Raw genomic sequence first — 27,155 nt, forward strand, 5'->3', positions numbered from 1 at the left:
TTCTGCCTACTTTCCTGGTTGAATCTTTCCTACCCTTGCTCCTCCAATGAACCCCATATTCAGCGCTGTGAAGCACCTGCACATCCTCATGTGTGATGGTCTGCCCTCCAGCCATGCTTTGCACATGCTGTTCCCTTGGCAGAAATGCCTCCCCTGATTCACCCCACTCCCTACTTTGCCCACTGCACTAACCATTCCCAGTCCCACCAAGCCAGATCAAGTCACCTCCTCTGCTTCTAGAGCCCTTGGGCTTACTCTAATGCATGGATCTGTGATTTGTTTCCTTGAGTTTCTCTCCTCCCAATCAGGTGAAGAACAAAAGCTATGTCATGTTTCTTCTGTTAGGGCAGATATGAAGGGAACAATCACTGGCTACTTTGTTCTGGGCCCTCCAGATCCGTGCTGTCCAAGATGGGAGCCTCTAGCCACATGTGGCCACTAAAATTTAAATTTTAATTGATAGAAATGAAATACAATTAAAAATTCAATTCCTTAGTCACACTAGCAATGTTCTGAGTACTTGATAACCACACGAGGCTAGTGGTTACTATGTTGGACAGAGGAGGTACAAAGCATTCCTTTCATTGCAAAAGATTCTTTTGGACAGTGTTACTTAATCTAGAAAAATCTCTTATCCTTAGGTCAAAAATCTGAATAGTAGGAATTGATATTCCCATTTTGCAGATGAGGAAATGGAAACTCAGAGAGATTAAGACCTTTGGGGTCAGAATCCCAGAGAGAAATCTGACTCTACTTCTCCAAGCTGTCTTATCAGTCCTATTTCTGCAGCATGGTTTGTGTGGCCTAAATTAGTTGTAAAATAACTGGTTAACCAAGGGAATGAATGAATGGATAATGGGACAAAATTTAGTCCCCCTCCTTATAGGGACCTCATTCTGAACTCTACTATCCAAGCTCTGTTTTTAGTGTAATATTGGCATGCCAAAGGCCTAGCCTGGAAGCACATTGAGATTGAGTACTAAAAATCTCTACCACTCTGTTCCCAATACCTCCCATAATGCCCAGGAAATAGTAGGTGGTCAAGAAATGTTGCAGCCTATGATAATGTAAAAAAACATTCTTCTAGTGAAAGATAAATTTGACCTTATTTTTAGGATTGTTTTGGGGGGCGGTAGGAAGCATCAAAAACATTTCCAGGTAAAGGGAACTTTAGAAACATTTCCTGAAATTATTTTTAAGTCTTGCATAGAAGTCTAGACTCCAACGCCAAAATTTCGAGTCCCATCCATGCACAAATTCCTGTGTGAACTAAGCATTTGGTGAATGATTGCTTACTGCAACACATATTATGTCTCTTTACATCCGTTTTCTCTCAAATCTGAATTTCCCTTTTTTGTAGCTGGAAGCCAAACATCTGGAAAGACAATCTGGCTCAGAAACCAGTTGCTGGAGATGCTGTTCAGTGTAATATCTTCCTCCCAACTTCATCTGTCCTCTGAGTAAGTAGTTCTGGGAAGAGTGATTTGGCATGAGGTTGCCTCATACAGGGTGCAGTATTAAAACCTTTTCTTAATGAAAAGTTTAGCGTCTCTGAGTTGGTTTTCTGCAGTGTATTTCCTGCACCAGTCAGAAAGAAAATTATATTCTCTCCACCAAATAAAGCAGACCTTGCCCTAAGATATTCTGATACAAATGTGCAATGGGCATGAGTAACTCCAAACAGATTTGGTAAAATTACAATAGGCTCCTTTTGTCACCATTGCTATAGTATAATTGTTATTGTTTTGGCAGTTGTGACAACTACTGATTTTGACGTCCTGTACTTGGCAGACAATAGAATGGAGAAATGGTTAGCCTAAATAACATCTATCAAGGAAAAGGCTTGCCAAATTCTTCTGCTATTTTATTCTCAATTTTTCAGTTATTTTTCCAAGTTAGAAAAACAAGTATCTGCTTTCAATTAACTTTGAAAACAACGTGTTAACCATAAAATTCCATTAATTCTCTCTCCCTGACTGCTGCTTTATGTCCAACTCCAGCGTCACTCATTCAACAACTGTTTGTTGAGCCCCTACTGTGTGCCAGACATCATTCCTCACTGCAGGAATATAGTGCTGAGGAAGTCAGACCAGATCCTTACTCTTGCTGAGTTGACATTTTCATGTGTATTTGTGTTTGGGAGAGGGAGGAATGGGGTGAGGAGTCACCTCTCAGTAAAACAGCCTTGCAAGTAGTGCTTAAAGTCTGCATTCCTCGAATCAGAGCATGATAGAAATGGAAGATGCCTTGGAGATGAGCTAGTTCAACTCTTTTCTTTTTCATCTTTTTGAATGAGAAAATAGTGTTCTGCTTAAGCACTGGGGCTCTGATCTCTAGACCTCCTAGGTTCAAATCCCAGCTCTGCTTCCAGAAAACTTGGGGAGGTTAGTTAAGCCTTCCATACCCTCTTTTGTTCATCTATCTGAGGATAAAATTAGTATCTGCTAAAGATGGAAATTAATATGTGGCTGGCCCTAGGCACAGTGTCTGGAATACTATAAATACTCCATAAGCTAACTGCTATCATTATCATCTCACCATCACTGCCATCATCATCATCATCACAATCACCACCATCAGCATCACTATCATTATCATCATCACTACCATCAAAATGACCAGAGCTCATCAAGAGCCCTGCCAAATTCATCCATTTAGTAAACAGAGGCAGGGATAGAAGAGAGGACCACTTCTTGATCTCCAGTCTGGTGACCACAGCCTCGCTCCCTAGTCTGGCAGCTAGAACTGAGAACACTGCCCAGCAAAGATAGACCCTTTTTTGGCTCCCAGGAGGCAGAGTCCTTTGCTGAGCCATTACCCCTGAGGTTTGGTTACCCACCCCTTCCAGTCCCTTCCAGCAAATTTGTATTCTCCAAACTCATCATTCTATTTTATTTTTTTAAATAATAAATTTATTTTTTATTGGTGTTCAATTTGCCGACATACAGAATAACACCCAGTGCTCATCCCCTCAAGTGCACCCCTCAGTGCCCACCACCCAGTGACCCCCACCCCATGCCCTCATCCCCTTCCACCACCCCTAGTTCGTTTCGTTTCCCAGAGTTAGGAGTCTTTCATGTTCTGTCTCCCTTTCTGATATTTCCCACACATTTCTTCTCCCTTCCCTTATATTCCCTTTCACTATTATTTATATTCCTCAAATGAATGGGACCATATAATGTTTGTCCTTCTCCAATTCACTTATTTCACTCAGCATAATACCCTCCAGTTCCATCCACGTCGAAGCAAATGGTGGGTATTTGTCATTTCTAGTGGCTGAGTAATATTCCATTGTATACATAGACCACATCTTCTTTATCCATTCATCTTTCGATGGACACCGAGGCTCCTTCCACAGTTTGGCTATTGTGGACATTGCTGCTAGAAACATCGGGGTGCAGGTGTCCCGGCGTTTCATTGCATCTGTATCTTTGGGGTAAATCCCCAGCAGTGCAATTCTGAGTCGTAGGGCAGGTCTATTTTTAACTCTTGAGGAACCTCCACACAGTTTTCCAGAGTGGCTGCACCAGTTCACATTCCGTGCGAACAGTGTAAGAGGGTTCCCTTTTCTCCGCATCCTCTCCAACATTTGTGGTTTCCTGCCTTGTTAATTTTCCCCATTCTCACTGGTGTGAGGTGGTATCTCATTGTGGTTTTGATGTGCATTTCCCTGATGGCCAGTGATGCAGAGCATTTTCTCATGTGTGTGTTGGACATTTCTAGGTCTTCCTCTGTGAGATTTCTGTTCATGACTTTTGCCCATTTCATGATTGGATTGTTTGTTTCTTTGCTGTTGAGTTTAATAAGTTCTTTATAGATCTTGGAAACTAGCCCTTTATCTGATATATTTGCAAATATCTTCTCCCATTCTGTAGGTTGTCTTTTAGTTTTGTCGACTGTATCCTTTGCTGTGCAAAAGCTTCTTATCTTGATGAAGTCCCAATAGTTCATTTTTGCTTTTGTTTCTTTTGCCTTCATGGATGTATCTTGCAAGAAGTTACTGTGGCCGAGTTCAAAAAGGGTGTTGCCTGTGTTCTCCTCTAAGATTTTGATGGATTCGTGTCTCACATTTAGATCTTTCATCCATTTTGAGTTTATCTTTGTGTATGATGAAAGAGAGTGGTCTAGTTTCATTCTTCTGCATGTGGATGTCCAGTTTTCCCAGCACCATTTATTGAAGAGACTGTCTTTTTTCCCAGTGGATAGTCTTTCCTCCTTTGTCGAATATTAGTTGATCATAAAGTTGAGGGCCCACTTCTGGATTCTCTATTCTGCTCCATTGATCTATGTGTCTGTTTTTGTGCCAGTACCACACTGTCTTGAGGACCACAGCTTTGTAGGACAACCTGAAATCTGGCATTGTGATGCCCCCAGCTATGGTTTTCTTTTTTAAAATTCCCCTGGCTATTCGGGCTCTTTTTTGATTCCACACAAATCTTAAAATAATTTGTTCTAACTCTCTGAAGAAAGTCCATGGTATTTTGATAGGGATTGCATTAAATGTGTAAATTGCCCTGGGTAACATTGACATTTTCACAATATTAATTCTGCCAATCCATGAGCATGGAATATTTTTCCATCTCTTTGTGTCTTCCTCAATTTCTTTCAGAAGTGTTCTATAGTTTTTAGGGTATAGATCCTTTACCTCTTTGGTTAGGTTTATTGCTAGGTATCTTATGCTTTTGGGTGCAATTGTAAATGGGATTGACTCCTTAATTTCTCTTTCTTCAGTCTCATTGTTAGTGTATAGAAATGCCACTGACTTCTGGGCATTGATTTTGTATCCTGCCACGCTGCCAAATTGCTGTATGAGTTCTAGCAATCTTGGGGTGGAGGCTTTTGGGTTTTCTATGTAGAGTATCATGTCATCAGCGAAGAGGGAGAGTTTGACTTCTTCTTTGCCAATTTGAATGCCTTTAATGTCTTTTTGTTGTCTGACTGCTGAGGCTAGGACTTCCAGTACTATGTTGAATAGCAGTGGTGAGAGTGGACATCCCTGTCTTGTTCCTGATCTTAGGGGAAAGGCTCCCAGTGCTTCCCCATTGAGAATGATATTTGCTGAGGGCTCTTTGTAGATGGCTTTTAAGATGTTGAGGAATGTTCCCTCTATCCCTACACTCTGAAGAGTTTTGATCAGGAATGGATGCTGTATTTTGTCAAATGCTTTCTCTGCATCTAATGAGAGGATCATATAGTTCTTGGTTTTTCTCTTGCTGATATGATGAATCACACGGATTGTTTTACGAGTGTTGAACCAGCCTTGTGTCCCGGGGATAAATCCTACTTGGTCATGGTGAATAATTTTCTTAATGTACTGTTGGATCCTATTGGCTAGTATCTTGTTGAGAATTTTTGCATCCATGTTCATCAGGGATATTGGTCTGTAATTCTCCTTTTTGGTGGGGTCTTTGTCTGGTTTTGGAATTAAGGTTATGCTGGCCTCATAGAACGAATTTGGAAGTGCTCCATCTCTTTCTATCTTTCCAAACAGCTTTAGTAGAATAGGTATGGTCTTCTTTAAATGTTTGATAGAATTCCCCAGGGAAGCCATCTGGCCCTGGACTTTTGTGTCTTGGGAGTTTTTTTTTTTAATTCAGAATTTTAATTATGTACATAAATAGCAACATGAGAACCAGGAGTTCTAATGCTGGACATTATCTCTAGGTGAAAGGATTTCCGATTAGTCCACTGGTAGTATGGTATCACCCAAGATAACAAAGAAGCCTGGTATAGTGTTTCCTGAAGAAGAAAGCCAATTTACTACATTCAGTACTGACTTCTCTGCCATTTTTCTGTAGAAAATGCATGGAGTTTCCAATGTTTACCTATAACTGATTAAAATGGGCAGAGCATGGAGCATTCTACTTATTTTCAGGTGAATTCTTTACATTTCCTGGCTTTTGAAAGTTCTCCTTCCACAAATCTTCTACAACTATGTATCCTCGTAAACCCCAGTCATATAATTTCTCCCCACTGACCTGGACAAATATGATGGCTTGTTGTGGATAATAAAGAGAGGCAGCTGGTCCCATGAACCCAGGTGGATACACGAGCTTCTTTATTTTTGACCCTCTAGCCAAAAGAAGTCCAACAATGCCAGCAAAACCAATAACACCAAGTCTTGGAAAAAATCCAGGAGGTGCATTTTGGAGATATTCATAGCTGTCTAACCCCCATTGAACCAAGCTCTGCATCTTGGGCTTTGTTTGCGAGTACATTTCCTGACACCAACTTGTATATGGCTCGCAATAATGTCGGAGATGTGAAATGCTTTCTTCAAGCTGGGTCCTTGGCTCCTCCACATATTTAGATTGACCCTTAGGAACCAAGTAGAGTGAAAGCTCAATAACCTTCACAGAAGTTTTGTGAGGTGAGTCCCTTTTAGGTGATGCACAGACTTTAAAGGTGAGCAGACTCAGGCTGGCTGGCCCCACAGACCTCCGAATTACTTTGAACATGTTGCTGGCAGAGGTGGCTCTGGACACTGGGGAGGTTTTTGATGACTGCTTCAATTTCCTCCCTGGTTATTGGCCTGTTCAGGTTTTCTGTTTCTTCCTGTTCCAGTTTTGGTAGTTTGTGGCTTTCCAGGAATGCGTCCATTTCTTCCAGATTGCCCAATTTATTGGCGTATAGCTGTTCATAATATGTTTTTAAAATCGTTTGTATTTCCTTGGTGTTGGTAGTGCTCTCTCCTTTCTCATTTATGATTTTTTTAATTTGAGTCTTCTCTCTCTTCTTTTTAATAAGGCTGGCTAATGGTTTATCTATCTTATTAATTCTTTCAAAGAACCAACTCCTGGTTCTGTTGATCTGTTCCACAGTTCTTCTGGTCTCGATTTTGTTGAGTTCTGCTCGAATCTTTATTAACTCTCTTCTTCTGCTGGGTGTGGGATCTATTTGCTGTTTTGTCTCTAGCTCCTTTAGGTGTGAGGTTAGCTTGTGTATTTGAGTTCTTTCCAGTTTTTGGATGGATGCTTGCATTGCGATGTATTTGCCCCTCAGGACTGCTTTTGCTGTATCCCAAAGATTTTGAACGGTTGTATCTTTATTCTCATTAATTTCCATGAATCTTTTTAATTCTTCCTTAATTTCCTGGTTGACCCTTTCATCTTTTAGCAGGATGGTCCTTAACCTCCACGTGTTTGAGGTCCTTCCAAACTTCTTGTTGTGATTTAGTTCTAATTTCAAGGCATTATGGTCTGAGAATACGCAGGGGACGATCCCAATCTTTTGGTATCGGTTCAGACCCGATTTGTGACCCAATATGTGGTCTATTCTGGAGAAAGTTCCATGTGCGCTTGAGAAGAATGTGTATTCAGTTGAGTCCAAATTCATCATTTTAAAATTCATTTTTGAGGGGATCCCTGGGGGGCTCAGTGGTTTTGCGCCTGCCTTTGGCCCAGGGCGCGATCCTGGGGTCCCGGGATCGAGTCCCGTGTCTGGCTCCCAGCATGGAGCCTGCTTCTCCCTCTGCCTGTGTCTCTGCCCTTCTCTCTCTCTCTCTCTCTCTCTCTCTCTCTCTCTATGTCTATCATAAATAAATAAAAATAAATCTTTAAAAACAATAAAATTCATTTTTGAAAGTGACAGTTAAACATATACTTTGCCTAAACTTATAAAGAAAGACGCATAAATATTGGACTATTCCACTTAGATTAATTTTGACTTGTGTATTTGAAAAGGGAGTTAACTAACCATTATGTGTTTTATGAGACTGTACTGATGTAATTAGATGGGTGGCTAGTCAGACACCATAACTATAAACACTAGTGGAGTAAGGCTATCAAGGGGCCTGTACACTTGTCTATCTTTTGATAGTTTCTGATTGCTTTGAAAAGCTCTGGCCAACATACAATCAGCCATTAATAAAAATATTTAGCCATTTAACAGCAACTTTGCCAGCATTTTATTTTACCATTCCTTAAAAATATAACATGTACTTCACTAAGTAATATCCTGATTAACCTTAATTTGCTTATCCTAGGTGACGAGTGAAGCTGGACATTCTTTGTATTTTCTGGATTTGTCATTTGCTCATGGACCGGGAGATAATTTATTGATTTATTGATCCCTGCAGGACAAAGGAAGAGATGTTTCTGAACCTGGGGCCTGACTGGTTCCTGCTCCTTGTGCAGGGCCACGTGCATCCCAGCACCACTGTGCTGGGCTTGAAATTGCTGCTGCACTTTTTGTCAAGCCCCTCCCTCCAAGGGCGATTTAAAGATGGTCTGTCTGCGGGATCCTGGGTGGAGCACAGCTCTGAGGGTGTGGACATTGTGATAGGTGAGTGTGCAGCCTTCTCCAGGAAGTGGTGGGCCACCTCCTTCTGGGCTTCGAGTGAGGACCTGCAAAGCTCCTTCCTGCTTGGGGCCTTCATAGCTCTAGCAATAGGATCACCTTGACCCCTGACCCGGATCAGCCCCAGTCCCCTCCTACTTCCTGGTTAGGATCCCCTTTGTCCTTTGTCCTGCTTTACAGACACTGGGGGCTTCCTTCCATTCCTCAAAAGCTCCTTAGCTCTTTTCCTCTTCCTGAGACGTTCCCCCAACCCACTATACCAGCAAGGCTCTCCTGGCTGGTGTGGGTTCACCCCTCAGTGCTCAGTTCAAATGCCACTTCCTCCAGGAGAGGGGGGTACCACCTGAATTAGGGTGCCTCTGTTAGACTCTCTTTGCCCCTATTACTTTTCTTGTCAGAATTCGCAAGCATATATTTATTTGAGTATTTAATTCCTTAATGTCTCTCCTTCCCCCTACATTCTAGGTACTTGGTGAGGGTCTGGGGCTCCATATATTTTGTTGAAATACTATGTCCCTATTGCTTAGTATAAAGTTGCCCTATTGCATCTAAAGTAGTAGGCACTAAATAAGTATCTGTTTTGAATAAATGAATGGATGAATGAATATGTCAGGAATAAGTAAAGGAACTCTTTATTGAATACTTTCTTATGCTCATGTATGTATGATGTATATTTTTATCCAGTGTTTCTATGGGATGAGTAGGTGGCAGGGAATTTCTTTGTGTGTCCAATCCCCACCTTGACCAGAAGAAATAGCAATTGTTCTCAATTGGATTTTGTGCCCCTGCCACTTGATCAATAGATAACCTGAAGAGCCAGCCCCCCATGCCGGACCAGAGCCCCTGCCTGCTTCCTGGATTCCGTGTCTTGAAGGACTTTCTGAGCCACCATGTGCATATTCCAGAAGTCTACCTCATTGTGTCCACCTTCTTCCTGCAGACGCCTCTTACGGAACTGATGGATGGGCCCAAAGTAGGTGCCCCTGGGATGGAGTGACATACCTGGTTTTCTGATCCCATGTGACCAAGGTGTTCCCTAAGATTCTCCACCCCTACCTCCATCCACTTCTTCTAATTCGTGTCGTTTGCTGACCCACTTGTGGTGCCATCCCCTTAGCTAGCTCTTCAGATTCCCTGAGCTCCTGGGCCACTGCCTTCCATCATCCCTGTCAGCCGGTCTGTGTTTTTACCAGTCCCACTTTAAATCTTTCTCCTTCTGGGCATAGCTAGAGAACTCACATGATGATGGGGGTGTCATGGGGAGGTGAATTGCTGCCACTATACAATTAAAGCCTCAGTTTATACCTTCTGAAAAAGCATGTCTCTTTACCTTAGCCATGGTCCTTGATTCCCCTGTGTTTTAGTGTAAACACATATGCTTTCAAGTCTTCTGCTTCAAAGCTGCCCTTTTCTCAGATGACTTACTCACAGTGGGAGTGAAGGACCCCAGAGGAGGGCATTACCTTGGCACCCCACTCTTCACCACCTATTTATGCCGTGGCCCTCTTCATCTATTGTCGCTGGCAAAGAGTAGCTCTCCAGGCTGATCTGGATTCCTTCCCCTCCTTTCCTGAGTGACCTTACCAGTGATTGGTCCTTCTTTCTCCTATATTTCCAGCATCTCCTATTCTATGGACTTATTCCTCACAGACCATAAGTACAGTGAACTGTGTCCCACCTAAAGCCAGAAGCTGCCCCCTTGACTCACATTCTTGACTAACTGCTGTATTATTTATCATCCTTTCCTTAGCCAAATTTCTCCAAAGAAGGGCCTACACTTACTATGTATAGCTTCTCACCATATACCCAATCCCTCATTCATTTGTACCACATCCAAGGCTTCATGAGCTCCCCTGTGGGATCGGGTTCAGACTCCATAGCTGGCATCAAGACCCTTTGTGATTGGGTGCCTACCTTGTCTCTTCAGTCCAGCTTCCTTGCTTGCTTGCTCTTTGTGCCGTGGATCTCCTGAGTCACCTCTCTAATAACACCGGCTACTTCGTGCTCGCCTCCCCTGTGCCTTTAATGAGCTTTCCTGTCACTTGCCTGGAGATGTGTCCTCTCTCAGTACTCAGCTCAGATTCCACCTCCTGCTTAGATCTCTAGACAGGAGCAATCATTCCCTCCTGTGTGCCTTAGCACACCTCCCTCTTATATGCCATCGTCACAGTTACATAATTTCCTGTCTCCTTAGCTACTGAGGTCCTCAAGAACAGACCCTACTTCTTACTCACCTTCGTTGGTGCCCCAAAAATAGTAGATTCAGAAATTGTTCCTCAGTCTCAGTTGTGTTGAATTAAACTTCACTGAATTGAAATTGGGGGAGTGGCATGGCTCTGTAAATAGAAGGCTAGAAAATCTACCTCTTGCACATCCTTATATTTGATCTATCTAGATCTTTATATATGCTAATAGTATTATAGATCACACTTCAAAATAAAGTTCTTAATATGCTCTGCCAAGGTCACTGAAATCCCGTATTTCTATTTCTCCAAGAATATATTGTAGGGAACAAACATCTGCTGAATGTCAGGACTCATGAGAGATGTTTTACATATTTTATTTTGCTTGATATTTATAACCATCCCATGGGGTGGAGAATGTGATTTTCATTCTACAGAGAAGGAAACTGAGTTGCCAAGAGGCTGAATAACTTGCATAAACCCTGCTTTTAAAGTAGCAAAGTCAGGGATCCCTGGGTGGTTCAGTGATTTAGTGCCTGCCTTTGGCCCAGGGCGTGATCCTGGAGTCCCGGGATTGAGTCCCGCATCAGGCTCCTTGCATGGAGCCCGCTTCTCCTTCTGCCTGTATCTCAGCTTCTCTCTCTGTGTGTGTCTCTCATGAATAAATAAATAAAATCTTAAAAAAAAAATAAAGTGGCAAAGTCAGATCTCCCGACTGGTCAACCCCCATGGTCCCTCTGCTATACTTGGCACTTTCCCCAAAGGCTTTGAATTCCTCATATGGAATCTCATTTACAAAAATTCATTAAAGTTGATTGTGATCTCAAACCAAATGAAAGAGCTAAACTCAATACAAATTGCTGGTGGGTCTGCAGCATCTTCTTGGAGGCATGTATTTCCCCTAGGCACTGCCGAGCGACTGAAGTTCACCACATAGGCCAGCCACCAAGGCTGCTACTGTGCTGTTTTGCCTTTCCAAACACTCAGGCCCCCTGGGAAACACGATGGGCTGGCTGGAAAGCTGGTTCCCTTGGTGTGCTGCTGGACATCTCTCTACATCCCTTGCCCTCTCTTTCAGGATAGGTTGGATGCCATGCTTCGGTGGCTCTTGCAGAAGCATCACAGTGAAGAAGTCCTCCGGGCTGGGCTGTGCACTGAAGGTGCCCTTCTGCTCCTGGAAATGCTGAAAGCCACCATGAACCAGGTGAGATCCATTCCCTGCATCTCATGAGGAGGTTCTAATGGGAAGACAAGTTTGGAAGAGTCACATTGACTTTTTCCAGCAGCTTCCCTCACTGATAATTAGCAAGTGTTATTCAGAACACTTGGTAGAAGAGGCAAGGTGGGTTCCTCATGATCACTTGGCTGCTCAGTGGAAAACCTAGCCTAAACGTCCCCAGTGGAGTTTATGCACTCTTGCCAGAAGATATTTGTTTTTCATTTGTTTAAATATTTGATTTTCTTCACTGGGTGATTTAATGCCTTCCAGTAAAGGGAACATTTCTGTTTTAGGTCAGGAGCTTCAGGGGACTTGTAAAGGGTGGAAAGGGGCCTCTTCCTTCAAGGAACTCACATCCACCAGGACAGGTGGGGCTCCAGTGTGACTGAGCTGTGAGGTAGAAACCTGTTAGAGAAGACAGGTGCTCACCAACTACATACATGACATGGAGAGCCATTAATTCAGGCCTTCAGGGTCCATTAGAGATAGGTTAAAAAGTTATTTTCAGCATGGAGGCAAATGTGAGGCGGGGTAAAGGCCATGTGGCCTGTGAATGGGAGCAATCATGAGCCAGATGAACAAGAACTTGCATGGGAGGCTGAAGACTTCTGACTCTGTTCAGTAGACCCCAAGGGTGACTGGAGGCTTGTCCTGTGTGGGGAAACCTTATTGCTTCTATAAAATGATGCATGTTTACCTTTACAATTTAAACAAAAGAGAAAGATAGAAAGTAAAAATCACCTGAAACACTCCCAGGCAGAGATAACCACCATGAACTTTAGTGAAATGTTCTTCCAGACACCTAAGAATATACCATATTCGCACAGAGGGTTAGGCCACATAAATTCCTCTTGTGTTTTTTTCCCTCAATATGTTGTTGGGAATAATCTATATTTGTACATGGAAATTTAGGTTGTTTTTCAGAATGTTCATTGTTATAAAAAGTCTATAATGAACTTTCTTGAGCAGATATCCTTTCCCTGTAGTTTGATATTCTCATTAGTGTGAATTCTGGGATGTAGGTTGTTAGGTCAAAGTGTCCTTAATATATTTTATTTTGATGCACTTCTCAGGAAGGTTGCATCAAACATTATACATACACGCTCTTCCATCTAATGTACATCCCGCCATCCCATATGTGAGTGCCCATCCCAGTCCTCATAGCCCCAACAACATTGCCCAACTGGTGATTTCATGGTCGAGTTCACTTATATTTATCATTACTGAAATTGATAGCATTTTTCATATGCTTATTAGCCATCCCTATTTATTTTTCTGTGGATTTATTTTTATCTTTTGCCAGTTTTTCTCTGTGCGTATCTGTGTATGAGATTATGCTAAGAAAGTATAGATAATACTTTTTGCTCTTTTTAAAAACAAGAATGTATATAATTTTTAATAATACTCTTTTAGCATGTGATTAGGTGATCATATGCTTTTTTCTTCTAGCCACTTACCTACAACAAATTGCATCAATAGATTTGATTGTTCTTATTCCTTTAGTGCACCTCCTTCTTCTGTTTGTAAATATCTTATTTATGATTTTGAGTGCATATTTATAAATGATAGTGGGCTGCAGTTTTCTTTTTGTTATGTTTGTCAGGTCTTGATATCAGTATTATGCTAACTTCACTGAAAAAAAAAACCTGTTTTTCTTTCTTTTTATTCAAGAAGAGGTTAAATCCATAATTCTTATATTATTTAAATTGTTCCTATGAAACTCTTAGGCCTCAACTTTTTTCATTATTGCTTTGTTTAGGCTCTTAAATGTCTCTTTGACCTTGTTTAGGTAATAGATATTTTAGTCAGTTTGTACAAATGGTCTCTTGATTTATTTAATTTTCTGTATGATTATTTCCCCCTTCTTATTCAGTATTTGTAGACTCATGCTGTATTTATCCCACACCCTCCCATTACCTAAGGAGCTGAGGACTTATAGATTGATTTAATGAACCAACTTTGGATATATTCTCCTAATTTTTTTTCTGTCTAATTCTAAGATCTTGGTATTTGGCATCTTCAATTTTTTTTTTCTAGAGCTAATGTGATGCAGTTTTAAAGACCTCTTGACTCATATATATTTTTTAATGTCCCTATGGTTAAACTTTTTGGTTTTTTTATTGCTATCATTTTCATTTTGTTTTGTCCTAGTCAGAGCATGTGATCTGTATACTCTCCATCTTTGGAATACTTACTCATGTTTCCATTATAGACCTAATGTTCAATTAATTTTTGTGTTGGGTGCCTGCAAAAAAATGCATATTTTCTGTTGCAGCATAAAAAGCTTGTTACCTCTCTAATGGTTAATGTTACTTTTTTCTATTTGATGTTTTTAATGTTATTTTTAAAAGATTTTATTTATTTATTCATGAGAGACAAAAGAGAAGCAGAGACCTAGGCAGAGAGAGAAGCAGGCTCCATGCAGGAAGCCTGATGCAGGATTCGATCCCAGGGCTCTGGGATCACACCCTGAGCTGAAGGCAGATGCTCAACTGCTGAGCCACCCAAGAGTCCCAATGTTATTTTTAAAAGCAAACAAAATGAATAACATGAAAGCATGTAAAATAAACAAAATATATAGTATGCTGAGAGGAGTAAAAAAAAGAAAACCCAAACATTTACATTATAAAGTCAAACATAAAATGGTTATCTGATATATTACAGGCGTGCCTCTTAAACTGGGTGAAAAGCCAAGACCCAATCTTCTGAGATCTAACAAACATGTAACAAAAATCAGAGTGACTCCAAAATTGTTCTGGTTTAATGAACACATCTGTCTAAAAGCATCATTCACCAAATATAGTAGACAAACATTGCAGTGTAGAAGGCAAAGATTGGAAAGATGAGAGAAAAAGGCCAGGGACTGTACTGTAGGAAATAACTCTAACTAATGTTTCTCAGTTTATTTTATTTGTTTTAAGTTTTGCTTTGAACTTTACTTGACATCATTCCCTTACCCAGTGGTAACTGTAAATTGGTTTGCATGTTTTTGAACTTGTTGTGATGTGAACTTGAGTACCTATCATATGTACTCTCTTCATCTGGCTTCTTTTACTCATTGTTATGTTTGTGGGATTTGCCCCTGTTGTTGTGTATGTCAGTAGTTCATGCTTTTTTATTGTTGAGTAGTATTTTTTTGTGACCATCCATCCATTCTGGGTTGTTTCCAATTGGTAATATGTACACTATGTACACATCTTCTGTGGATGCATAGTCATTTCTGTTGGAAATATATCCAGAATGAAAGTGGGCATCATAAGCTGTACATATGACTTGCTTTAGTAGATATTGTCAAACTGTTCTCCAGAGTAGACGTGCCAAGCACATGCACCAGGTCTTCCTCTGCCAGGGTTCTAGTTGCTCCACATCCTGGCCAATGTGTTGCATTGTTAGTCTTTTAGATGTTAGTCACTCTGCTGTGTGCAACTATCCTTTGGAACAGACAGCTTTATATCCACTGTGCAGGTGTAGAAACTGAAGCTTATGGAGGTTAACTCAGTTGCACAAGGTCACAGAGGGAGGGCATGGTGGAGGCATGTGGGTTCAGCATTAGCCTTACAGTGCAGGTTACTAGCATGTCTGAGAACTTACAGGGGTCACTGTTGTTCAGTACATCAAGTCCAAATTCCTCTTTCAAAGTCTGAGTCACTATGAAATAAGCCTGAAGTGCTAAAATGTCTCCTATTCTTACAACAATCTTCTGAAGTGGGTCATGTCGGGATCCTTGTTTTACAAGTGGGCTGAAGCCACACCATCAGTAAGTGGCAGAGACAGCATTCAAACCAGGCAGACTGACTCCAGAAAACGCTCTCTGAACTCTGAACTCTGGTATTCTCCTGTAAATCTAATGTTTGCCCTGACAACCTGTTGGAGAAGCCAGAAGCAAGTGACTTCAGAAACAGTGGCTCTGCTACCTGTTCAGCCCAAACCAAATCCTTACCATATCCTGTGAATGAGATTTGAAACAGCTCTCCAAAGGTCCCACGCACACTACCTTTCCTTCTGCGTTAGGTTTGTTGGTTCCAAGTACTTGATAGCTACTTGGTAAACAGGGACATTGTAACTCCTGCACACAGGGATAAGACTTGAGGTGAGCTGGTGGAGAAATGAGGAAGCCACAGATGGGGAATCCTGGGACTGAGGAACCCAACATCCACCTATAACATCTGTAGGAGTAGGCCGAGGCCCATTCAGTCTAACTGTTGGCATGGCCCTTATTGTTGGATGACCCTGATATTAATTGCCAGGCAGTCCATTCAGGGCATAGCAGGACCTAAGGCAACTGCTGGACGTGTGAAAACTAGAGTCAGTCTCCACTGGCTGGGCATGGCTGCCCAGGGGAGCTGGGCTTCTTTGGGGCACTAGTGTGCAGCCAGGATGGAGACTCAGCCATGTGGCCAAGGCCAGGTTATGGTGTGGGGGCAAACAGGTGCCCAGGTCCCCTCAGGATACTGGATATCAGCTCAGTGTAACATGATCCAATCCAGACCCCTGGCTGGTGGGGCAGGGGCTCCTCAAGATCTGCCGACCCCAGACAAGGTTTGTACAGATATTAACCAGGGAAGAATCCACACCTGGGAGTATTAGCATTGGGCTGGGGAAGGCTGGAGTCTGACTGGTGAGTCCCTTGAGCACAGAGGCTGTGTCTAATCACACAGAGGCAGAATAAGAAGATAGCCAGACTTTGTAGCGAGATGCCTGGGTTCAGTTCCTGGCTTTGTCCATTATCCATTGGGTAACCTTTGGTAAGCTACTCACCCTCTCTGTGCCTCTGTCTTCCCATCTATAAAACAGGGGTAAGGGATCCCTGGGTGGCTCAGCGGTTTGGCGCCTGCCTTTGGCCCAGGGTGCGATCCTGGAGACCCGGGATCGAATCCCACGTCAGGCTCCCGGTGCATGGAGCCTGCTTCTCCCTCTGCCTGTGTCCCTGCCTCTCTCTCTCTCTCTCTCTCTCTCTCTCTCTGTGTGTGTGACTATCATAAATTTAAAAAAAAAAAAAAAAACAGGGGTAAATGTAGAGAGTTGTGAGAGGAGAAGAGGAATGTGTGTGAAGACCTTGGAACAATGCCTGCACATATTAAACCCTCTCCCAACTGATGACTGGTATCCGGGGCTAATCCACAGACTTAAATGTCTATAATTAGGTGTCTTGTTGACAGTCTCAGAAATCCTTGGATTTCAGATCCTCTGGCTCCTCTGCAGCCCCTAGTCGCGCTCCCATGCACTGCCTTTCATGAAGTGTGCCTTCAGCCCTCAGCAGGCTCTGGAGATGACGCCTGGGAACAGACTTTCCCTGCCAGTGTGCTGCAGTTCCTTGGCCTTGTACACAGCACCTACCCTCAGGACCCTGCATGGCGGGCCCCGGAGTTCCTCCAGATGTTGGCTGCAGTCACCTTCCCTCTGGGAACCCATAAGGTAGGACATGTCACTGCCCTGCCCAGTAAGAGCAGGGATAAGCAGCATCATGCTTCAAGGGCAAAGAGAGAAATTTTTCCCTACCTTCACCCCAAATTAAAATGCATTTTAAGGCAACTTGGCTGAAACGTTAGGTAAAAAAACTGGGGTAATTTTCCATTTTTTGGCTGAGATTCAGCTTGAGGTTGCTTTCAGCTCTGAGATTCAGTAATTTCCTGAGTTGTCCGGAATCTCAGTAATGAGGAACTTGACAGACCAAGTCCAGTTCCATATGGAATACTCACACACTGCTAATGTGAAGCAACAAATTCCATCCCAGGAAGCCAGTGGGCCATGTACCAGATGGGAGACAGGGAACAGGAAGTATCCTGTCTTCTCATCTCAGGCCCCTCATCCTGTTTGCTGGCCTTGACTTGGGACTTTTTGTGGTCTGAGGGTTTGCTGAGGGCCAGCTTAGAGCCAGACAAGCCGAGGCTGGGAGGGCAGAGGACCAACTGGCTCCTGAGGATGCCGCATGTGTGGGCCAAAGGAAGAGTGGCCTGGCAGGCCCAGGGGACTGGAAGTGTTTGGCAGCTGAGAGGAACAAGTGAGGATGGTGTGAAGGGCACGTGCAGGAGAAGCAGGGCAGACATCCCCTCATCACGCCTAACATGGTGCAGTAGGAAACATTCCCCAACAGGGAGGGTATACTAGTGACACCTATTTGCAAATTCATAACTACGGCTACAGGAACATGTTAGAAGGCACGCAGTGTTAAGTGGAACATTTTTTTTTTGTTTTGTTTTGTTTTTTTTAAGTGGAACATTTAGAAGCTGTGCCAAGCACAGTGTTGGCATATAGTATTTGCTCCATAATTATTTGCTAAACAACCAAATGGATAAAACCAGTCTGTTCTTTCAGCTAATCTTTTCTAGAAGTGTGTTCATGTTCACAGCTGCCGCCTGCTGAATACCTACAGCAGTCCTGAGTTTGATGCTCTACCTAACTTTAGTAGCACCCTAAGCAGGTGGTTTCTGTAGGGGAGAAGTGAGATCCAGAGGGGCCAAGAGGGGCTGAGCAGTTTCTGTTGCATGTAGTGGGGGCTGTGTGGCCCATCTTACAAAATGTTTGAGAGAATGAAAGAGGCCACAGTTTACATGAGTCATGAGTGACAGAGTCAGGATTGAAACCTTGCTCTCTGACCCGAAAGCCCACATCCTTTCCATCAGTCAGTTTAAAATAAAATTAAATGGTCAAATAAAATTTGAGTAATTAGTTTCAATGAAAAAAACTAAATATAAAGACTAGAAGATTTACAAAAAGATAAAGTGGTTTGGTGAGTTAATACCAACTAAAGGAAAATATTGGAAAAGTGGGCATTAAAAAAAAAGATATAGTAAAGAGCAAAGGAATTCACTGTGGGCAGTGCTGCTGGAGGGGTGGTGGATGGGACAGAGGCCATCTGCCCCTGGGGCCAGGCAGAGAGGAAGGACTATCCCTCAGGCTGCCCCCCACCACCTCCCAAACTGGGGCCTCTGGAGGGAGCCAGGACCCTGAAGTCTGCGGCCTGACATTCTTCATCCAGATCCCCACCTTAGCTCTGACACCCGCAGGCCAGGCTCACCATCTGCTGAGCTGAGGTTCCAGGCGACTGCCTGCCAGCAGCCCACACTCTGATCCAGAGCTCTTCCTCCTCACACTCAACAGTTCCTGCCTGGGGGCAGGTCAGGCCCAAGGTCACCTCCCCAGTGACCGCAGATGAGCCAGATCCTGTCTTGGGACTCCTGGCTCCAGTTTCAAAGTGCTTATCCCCACACCTCCTAGCCTTGTCCCAGCTCTGAGTCCGCTTCAAAGGCCTTTGTTGCACAGAAAACGTGATAGGCCCTTGTCGTGCCGTGCAGAAGGCTGGTGGCCAAAAGGCTTCGATTTGCTATAAATATATATGGCATCTTTCCAGGCAAAGCCGCATGGAGCTAATTAATACAGTCACCACCTCCCTAGGTGCCCTTAAATTCGTTTTATGGCTTAATTAAGAACAGCTGCATTAATTTTATGAATGAGCAAAGGGAGGTGCCAACAGATGAATACGCATGGAAAGTTCAAGGGCCGGGAGTCAGGAGCCCCTCGCTGAGTGTCCTTGTGTGTGTCATTCAGTCTCCCAGCATCCCCATGTCCTCCTGGATGGATCTGGGCTGACAACTCCAGCTTCATTGATCTAATATTTTAATAAACATAGAAATGGGAAAGTGAAGGCCAAGGGGCTTCAGGGGTTTGAATGCCACAATTTGAGGAAGTCCTACTTGTCCCCCCAGAGGGTCCTGTCTGTCTATAACTGTGGAGCCTGGCAGGCAGTAAAGGTAAGGGCTTCACCAGCAGGTGAGAACAGGCCCTCTTGACCACAGCCCATGGTACCAGGCATTGCCATATGCACTGTTCTCTCATTGTGGCCTCATGTGTCTTTGTGAGGCCTTTTCATGGTTGTCATTTGACCCATGGTGAGCTGTGGCTCCAAGGAGGGACATGGCTTGCCCAGGACACACCCTGGGCTTCATCACTGAGCCCTGCAGTCCTCTCTTGCTGTATGCTCAGCTTCTTTCCATGATTCCTGCCTATCTCATATTCAGAGACCACAGCAGGCTGCCTGATAAGCAATGGAAGGCAAATTGCCTTCCTCCTCGGAGCCTCGATTTTGTTACACGTTAGTGGGTTTGATAAGAATCCCACCTGTGCATGCCTCACAGGTGGATGCGAATGTACTCTGAGGCAGGGCAGCCCCCTCATGCTTGGGTTCTCTTATCTTTAAGGAGCCCATGACTCAGCCCGCCCAGAATGCCAGCAGTCCTGGGGCTGAGGCTGACCGTGACGGCATTGCAGAGCATTTACAGGCTCCTGCCAAGTCACATCCCACCCGGAAGCAGCTGAGGGAGTTCATGCAGCTACTCTTGAGGGAGTTCTTGCTGGAGGCTTCCAACCCCAAGCAGTGGCTGCCACTGGAAGTGCTTCTGGAGGTGAGTTACAAAGAGTGTTTTGGGGCCGCGTGCTGTGGGAGCAGGCCTGGGGGGACATGGGCACCACAAAGGCAGAGGATGCCCAGAAAGACCTGAGAGCTCATCCTTTTTTGAGAGCTCATCTAGGCCTTCAGATGAGAACATCTCCTGGGACTGCAGGGATGTGGTGGGAACCGAAGACCTTTGCACAGCAGGGAGACCACCAAGCAGCATGGAGATAGATGGCTGAGGGCAGGTCTTGGCCAGGTCCCTAGAAGCAGAGCCTAAAGCAGGGATTTTTGGTAAAGTCATTTGGGGGCTGTGCTCTCAGGGGAAGCAGAGAAAGGATACAGAGGGGGACGGGGGAAGAGCGAGCTAAGAAGGTCTCTGCTGTAGTCTGGTCCCAAGGGGAACACTGGTGTGCTAGTTGCATCCCAGAGTTGGCCCCACCTTGAGTTCTTGCCCAGTAGTCATTGCCTGTGGGTCCTCCACAACTTGCCTCCTCCACCTAGGAAGTGAACATCACCTCTTAGGTGAGGGAATTTCATCAACAGAGGGCGATACCCTGGAGAAGAGGCAGTTGTGAGCTGTGGGCAGCCTACATTTCCAGCAGCTGTGGTATTAGCATATGGGCCGAGCAGGTGGGCACTAAGTGGACATGATGGCTGTGTGGCCTTGTGGCCATGTGGCCACTCTCTTAGTCCTTAGTATGCTTCTAGGCTTTTCCAGACAGTGCCACCAGCCAACAGAAGCGAGATTTCCAGTCTGAGATCCTGCTTTCCACCATGGAGATATTTCACACGATGAGTGGAGGCAACGTGCCCTTGCTCAGAGGTAAGTGGAAGTGACTTTCTCCTCCTTTATGACACAAAGCTTCTGACAGCCTAATGTGAAAGCCAGTGTGCCCACCAGCCCCTGGCCCAGCCCCTGGGTCACAGTGCCACAGGGCCCCTTGAGAGCCATGGGAAGCTGCACTCTACCTGCACATCAGTCCCTCCAGGAATCTGCAAGGAGAGCTCACCACCCCTGCCCAGAAGCCCCAGGGGAGGCACACTTGCCACTTTTCATGACATCGTTGGGCTACTCAGAGCCTCTGAGCTAAAATCAGTTCTCCTCTGGCTTCAGTAGGAGTGGCTTCTTCCCATGAGGGAAGTCAAGATGTCACCTGGAATTTAACATTCTTCTGCTCAGCATCTGCACCCAAGACTGGGCACAGCAAGTATTTCTTAAATGGAAAATGGATGAACCTGGATGACGATGTTGCCACTACCTGTAAGAGGTTCAGATCGAAGCTGCCTTCAGAATGCTTAGTTCTAGGGCAGCTGTACCTTCCCAACAAGATTAAACAAAAGTCCTCCTTGTAGTTTCTGAGCCATAGAATCCTTAATGATGTGGCTGGTCTTCCAGACTCTTCCTTGCCCCAGTGTGGCAATTCTGACTTTGCATCTTTCTTGGCGAATATCTGAAGGGCAGTAAGGAGAGTGGTAAAAAACATATGCTGGTAGTTCCAGTTCTGCCGTTGGCTCTGTCACTAGACAGCAGTGTGACTCAGGGCAGGTCCCTGAAGCTGTGGGTGATGATGGCAACTGTGGTTAAATCAGAGGGTTGTTGACAAGGATTAGCTGAGATCATCACATCTCCATCTGAGCACAGCGCCTGCTGTGGTGGTAAGCACAGACAGATGACATACAGCTTTATCCTCTGCCCCTCATGGCAAGAAGGCCTTGGGTCACTATGACAGCCTTCCCATTTACCTTATGCCTTCAATTCTCCTCCATCCTTCTTCCAAATGCCTACCAGAATAAATGCTGTCCCTTGCTTGTCTTCTTCCCACTTGGTTTATGCCACTGACTAAATTGTTCAACACCAATTTAGTTTGGAAAAAAAAAGTGTGTTCATTGGGCACCTACTGTGTATAAGACCCCATTTTCCAGCAACAGAGTATACAGAAGGTTACATTGGTTATACAGAGGTGAGTAAGATGTGGTTGGTTACCATAAGGGGCTTGGTGAATGTTGTGGAGAGAAGGCTGTTCAGACTGATGATTTCTCAGACCTTGTCTGTGTCCTCACTACCTCCACCCCAGACAGTAAAGAGCCTCAGCCAAATGCAGAAGCTGCTGCTGCTCCTTCACTCGCAAACATCTCTCACTTCACCCAGAAGCTGGTGGAGAAACTGTGCAGTGGGATGTTCTCAGCAGACCCCAGACACATTCTTCTCTTCATCATAGACCACATCATGGTGGTAAGAATCCTGGGACGGCCACAGTGGGTGGGGGGATCTCCTGCTGACCCATCAAGTGTCTGTATGACACCCTTTTGGCTTCTGTCTAATTGGATCTATTTCCAGGAAGGACCCAGAGTCCTGAGATTGATGGGAGGAAGGAGGAGGACCTTTTTGGTGCAGGTAGCACCTGGTGGATGTTGAATGCCCTACAGGGCTCTTTCCTCCAGCCACCTGAGATCCATCTCAGAGAGTGTGAGCTGCAGCCCCCTGTGTTGGCACTTGAGCTCTGTCCCCTCCTAGATGCTACAACCCCCACTTTGGGCTTTTATTGTGATTGTTGGTTTAATCTTAGTTATTGTTATTTCTCATCAACAAATGGCCAAGAAGTTCCTTATCTCCAAAAGCCGTATTTCATTTCATTTTTATTATGTACCTTCATGGGTCATATGTGGGCCTTCCTGAAGTTGCCACAAGTATTTTTTCCTAGCCTTATTATTCCTGCATGTGCTCTCCTTCTCTCCCCACATCCATCTATATATAAACACCCACACATAGAAATGCAGTTATAGATACACTTTCAGATGTAAGTTAGTTGTGTATACATGTGCACACATTCTTTACTGTACATGTGTACACACACAGAGAATCACACAATCTCAAAATTCTAGAGTTGAACCCTTTACTTTGTCCTTACCTCCCATTCTGGAAACTTTTCCTGACAAGTGGCTATTCAGTCTTTCCTTGAACCCTTCTTGTCTGAGGAGTTCACGATGGCGTGAGGTGGTCCTAGCCAGTGGGGTGCCTGTGATTGCTGGAATACTAAAATCTGTCTCCAGAAACTCTGCCAGTGGTTCTCAGCATGCCTTCTACGGCAGAACCCAGGGGAGCCACTCTCCTTTCTCTTCACACCTCGTAGAGAGGGTGACATCAGTGTTCCTAAGATACTTCTGTCTGTGGAGTCAGCCACAGACCCAAGGACTGGGCCTGGATATAGCCCCTAGCGTGATAGTTTGGTTGATGCATAGTTCTGGGCAAGCCTGATAAGAATGTGTTCAGATGCTTCCTCAAGGATAACCCCAAGATGGGAGAAACATGCCTTGTTGGCTCTGAGGGGATTAAAATCAGGGTCTTGGGCAGTTGTGCTGAGAATTGAGAATAGCCACTGAGCTCCCATCTTAGTTCAGGCTGCAATGACAGCACTGTAGACTGGATGGCTAAGCAGCAGACATTCTTTCTCACAGTTCTAGAGGCTGGAAGGTCCAACCAAGGTCAAGGTGACCGAAGATCTGGTGTCTGGGGAGGGCTCTCTTCCTGTTTTGCAGATGGCCATCTTCTCATTGCATCCTCATGTAATGGAAAGAGAGTGGAAGCAAGCTCTTTCTCATCCCACCATGAGGGCTCCATGGTCATGACCTACTTACCTCCCAGAGACCCTGTCTCCAAATGTGATCACAGTGGGAAGCTAGGGTTTCAACACATGTGTTTCAGAGGATGCAAACATTGAGTTTATAGCAGCTCCCTACTAGTCAAAGCAAATACTCAGAGCTAACATCAAAAAGTGGGTGCCCACTGGGGCTGATGTGCCTTCAGGGGGTGCCAGGCCAGACTCGACTCCACACATATCTGCCATTCTTCTCCCCTGCTCGTTGCCTGTGACTTTCACAAATCTTAACTTCAGGTTGGCAGATGGGACCCATCTGAGGAGAAGGACAGAATACTGATTTCCAGCAGATTTAAATAAAACTTAAATTTACGTGTAAATGCTTATATTACCTATGCTATTTATGTATGTATGTATGTATGTATGTATGTATTTATTTATTTAAAGAGTTTATTTATTCATGAGAGACACACAGAGAGTGAGAGGCAGAGACATAGGCAGAGGGAGAAGCAGGCTCCATGTAGGGAGCCTGATATGGGACTTGATCCCGGGATCCTAGATTCACACCTTGAGCCAAAGGCAGATAGATGCTCAACCATTGAGCCACCCAGGCATCCCTACCTATGCAATTTTAAGAGAGCAATTTATAACTAACAAATTATCTTTCTAATAGACTGAAACATTTTGCACATAACTTTTAGCTATGGATTCTTTTGTTTTTAAAATTGTTAAATTTATTTTTATTGAGATATAATTGACATATAACACTGTATAAGTTTAAGGTATACCACATATTGACATGATACATTTATATATTGCAACATGATTGCCACCATAGTGTTAGTTAACACCTCTATCAAGTCATATAATTATCATTTCTTTTTTTGTGGTAGGAACAATTAAGATCTAGTCTCTCAGCACCTTTAAAGTTTATAAGAGAGTATTATTGTCTATAATCACTATGCTGTGCATTTATCCAGGCATTTTTTTCATATATTAGTTACAATGAAGCGATGAAGCGATGAATAGATGGATGGACCCATCAGTATTAAGTCTATGAATCAGGACTTCAGTTTTCCCCTTTAAGTTTCTCATGTACTAAAAATTACTGGACTCTTATCTCTTTTAGATGATATGGTGGTTAAAAGCACGACTCAAGTGTCTGGTGTGGGTTTGGCCCTTGCTGACCACTTACCCTCTCTGACCCTCAACCTCCTTATCCCTAAATTGGGATAATTTTAGTGCTTGCTTCATGATATTATAATGTCTAAATGAGGCAATACATGTAAATTGTTGCAAAAATGCTTAGTATGGTAACTGGAATATTGTAAATACTTTATGCATAACTACTATTAATAGTACTTTCTTATACACTGAGTGTCAAACCATGTTACCAGCATTCCAGAAATTTCTGGTTCCCATCTATGTTTATAATATGATGGTGGTAAACTTTTAATTTGTTTTCCTTTTTCAACTTTTAATTTAATTTAATTTTATTTTTTTTTCAACTTTTAATTTTAATTTTTATTTATTTTTATTATTTTTTTAAGATTTTATTTATTTATTCATGAGGGACATAGAGAGAGAGAGAGAGGCAGAGACACAGGCAGAGGGAGAAGCAGGCTCCATGCAGGGAGCCTGACGTGGGACTCGATCCCGGGGCTCCAGGATCACGCCCTGGGCCAAAGTTAGGCGCTAAACTGCTGAGCCACCCAGGAATTCCCCTAATTTTTATTTTTAAAAAATTTCTTTTCAACACAAATTTTTGAGAAGTTCAGATGTTTGAATTTACTTTAGAGATTGTTCACTTAAATAGAAGCTCAAAGATAGAGGAAGGTAGTCCTATTTGAATTTTAGATCACATCACTTTTTGAAATACAGAAGAGACTAAAATTGTATCATTTTCACAGGTAACTGGGTTAGTATCTAAAACTCACAAAGTGTTCACAAGCACCTGTGTGTGTTTATTTTATGATACAGGTCATTGAGAATGCCTCTTCTCAAAAGGATGCTGTCATCAGTGCTTTATACAGCAGTTTAAATAAAGTCATTCTTTACTGCCTGTCCAAGCCCCAGCAATCCCTCTCCGAGTGCCTTGGTCTTCTCAGCATCTTGGGCTTCCTGCAGGAACACTGGGACATTATCTTTGCCACCTATAACTCCAACATCAGCTTCCTCCTGTGTCTCATGCATTGTTTTTTGCTGCTCAGTGAGAGAAGGTAAGAGCTGCCTACTTGTTTCCTTGCTTGCTAGTGGTCCATACAGAAAAGCAAGCTTTAGAGAGACATTTGATTGGGATCAATATGAATGATATATGTATTTTTGTTTATCCGGTTGTCCAAATTATGTGCAGTGCTTGACAATATGGTAGACTGTCCTCAAATGTGTCCACGTAACTGAGCCCCTAGAATCATCATGGAATAGTAATTTACCCCATTTCTACAATGCTCAGGTTGTAAGATACCTTATTTTTTTAATAATAAATTTATTTTGTATTGGTGTTCAAATTGCCAACATACAGAATAACACCCAGTGCTCATCCCGTCAAGTGCCCCCCTCAGTGCCCGTCACCCATTCACCCCCACCACCCGCCCTCCTCCCCTTCCACCACCCCTAGTTCGTTTCCCAGAGTTAGGAGTCTTCATGTTCTGTCTCCCTTTCTGATATTTCCTACCCATTTCTTCTCCCTTCCCTTATATTCCCTTTCACTATTATTTATATTCCCCAAATGAATGAGAACATACACTGTTTGTCCTTCTCCGATTGACTTACTTCACTCAGCATAATACCCTCCAGTTCCATCCACGTCGAAGCAAATGGTGGGTATTTGTCGTTTCTAATGGCTGAGGAATATTCCATTGTATACATAGACCACATCTTCTTTATCCATTCATCTTTCGATGGACACCGAGGCTCCTTCCACAGTTTGGCTATTGTGGACATTGCTGCTAGAAACATCGGGGTGCAGGTGTCCTGGCATTTCATTGCATGTAAGATACCTTATTGATTTCATTTTTGGGACAGGAAACTCCAACACTGAATCTACACATTGATTTCATGATGCAGCCAGATTTCAAAAATATTAACATTTTATAAATGCGATCTTAGAATGGGAAAATATGTAATAGAGTGTATCATGCAAGCCAGGCGTAGTTTTCTACACACACACAATTTAAATTATAAAATGACATCCATAAGCACACTTGTATAAGAAATATTAATAAAAAGAAATTGAATTAAGTGTATATTTTAAAAAGATTTTATTTGTTTGAGAGAGAGAGAGAGAGAGAGCTTGAGTGTGTGTGTGTGGGGGGGGGGGGAAGGAGCAGAGGGAGAGGGACAAGCAGACTCCGTGCAAAGCATGGAGCCCAACGTGAGGCTTGACCCCATGACCCTGAGATCATGACCTGAGCCGAAGCCAAGAGTTGGATGCTTAACCGACTAACCTACCCAGAGACCCCCTAAAT

The 27,155-nt window shown here is 43.6% G+C and overlaps 2 protein-coding genes across 10 annotated transcripts in view; one reads left to right on the forward strand and one right to left on the reverse strand.

The window, feature by feature from the left end:
* Window positions 1–27,155, forward strand: part of WDFY4 (WDFY family member 4) — a 285,745-nt gene that overhangs the window by 111,779 nt on the left and 146,811 nt on the right. For all 9 annotated transcript variants that reach the window (XR_004810035.2, XR_004810033.2, XR_004810034.2 and 6 more), the window contains 9 exons: window positions 1,361–1,460; window positions 8,078–8,283; window positions 9,102–9,271; window positions 11,560–11,685; window positions 16,951–17,115; window positions 19,899–20,102; window positions 20,801–20,915; window positions 22,168–22,325; window positions 25,669–25,907. Coding sequence is in view for 6 of the 9 variants with exons in the window: in XM_025466322.3 (XP_025322107.1) it covers window positions 1,361–1,460; window positions 8,078–8,283; window positions 9,102–9,271; window positions 11,560–11,685; window positions 16,951–17,115; window positions 19,899–20,102; window positions 20,801–20,915; window positions 22,168–22,325; window positions 25,669–25,907 (1,483 nt within the window). In the remaining 3 variants the exon portion in view is untranslated. The remainder of the gene's footprint in view (window positions 1–1,360; window positions 1,461–8,077; window positions 8,284–9,101; window positions 9,272–11,559; window positions 11,686–16,950; window positions 17,116–19,898; window positions 20,103–20,800; window positions 20,916–22,167; window positions 22,326–25,668; window positions 25,908–27,155) is intronic.
* On the reverse strand, window positions 5,588–6,458 carry LOC112671975 (MICOS complex subunit MIC26-like). Its single transcript, XM_035707757.2, has one exon. It carries the CDS (start codon window positions 6,456–6,458, stop codon window positions 5,862–5,864), a length of 597 nt encoding a protein of 198 aa, XP_035563650.1. The 3' UTR covers window positions 5,588–5,861.

Source organism: Canis lupus, chromosome 28 (genome assembly GCF_003254725.2).
Source record: "Canis lupus dingo isolate Sandy chromosome 28, ASM325472v2, whole genome shotgun sequence".
Lineage (NCBI taxonomy): Eukaryota > Metazoa > Chordata > Mammalia > Carnivora > Canidae > Canis > Canis lupus.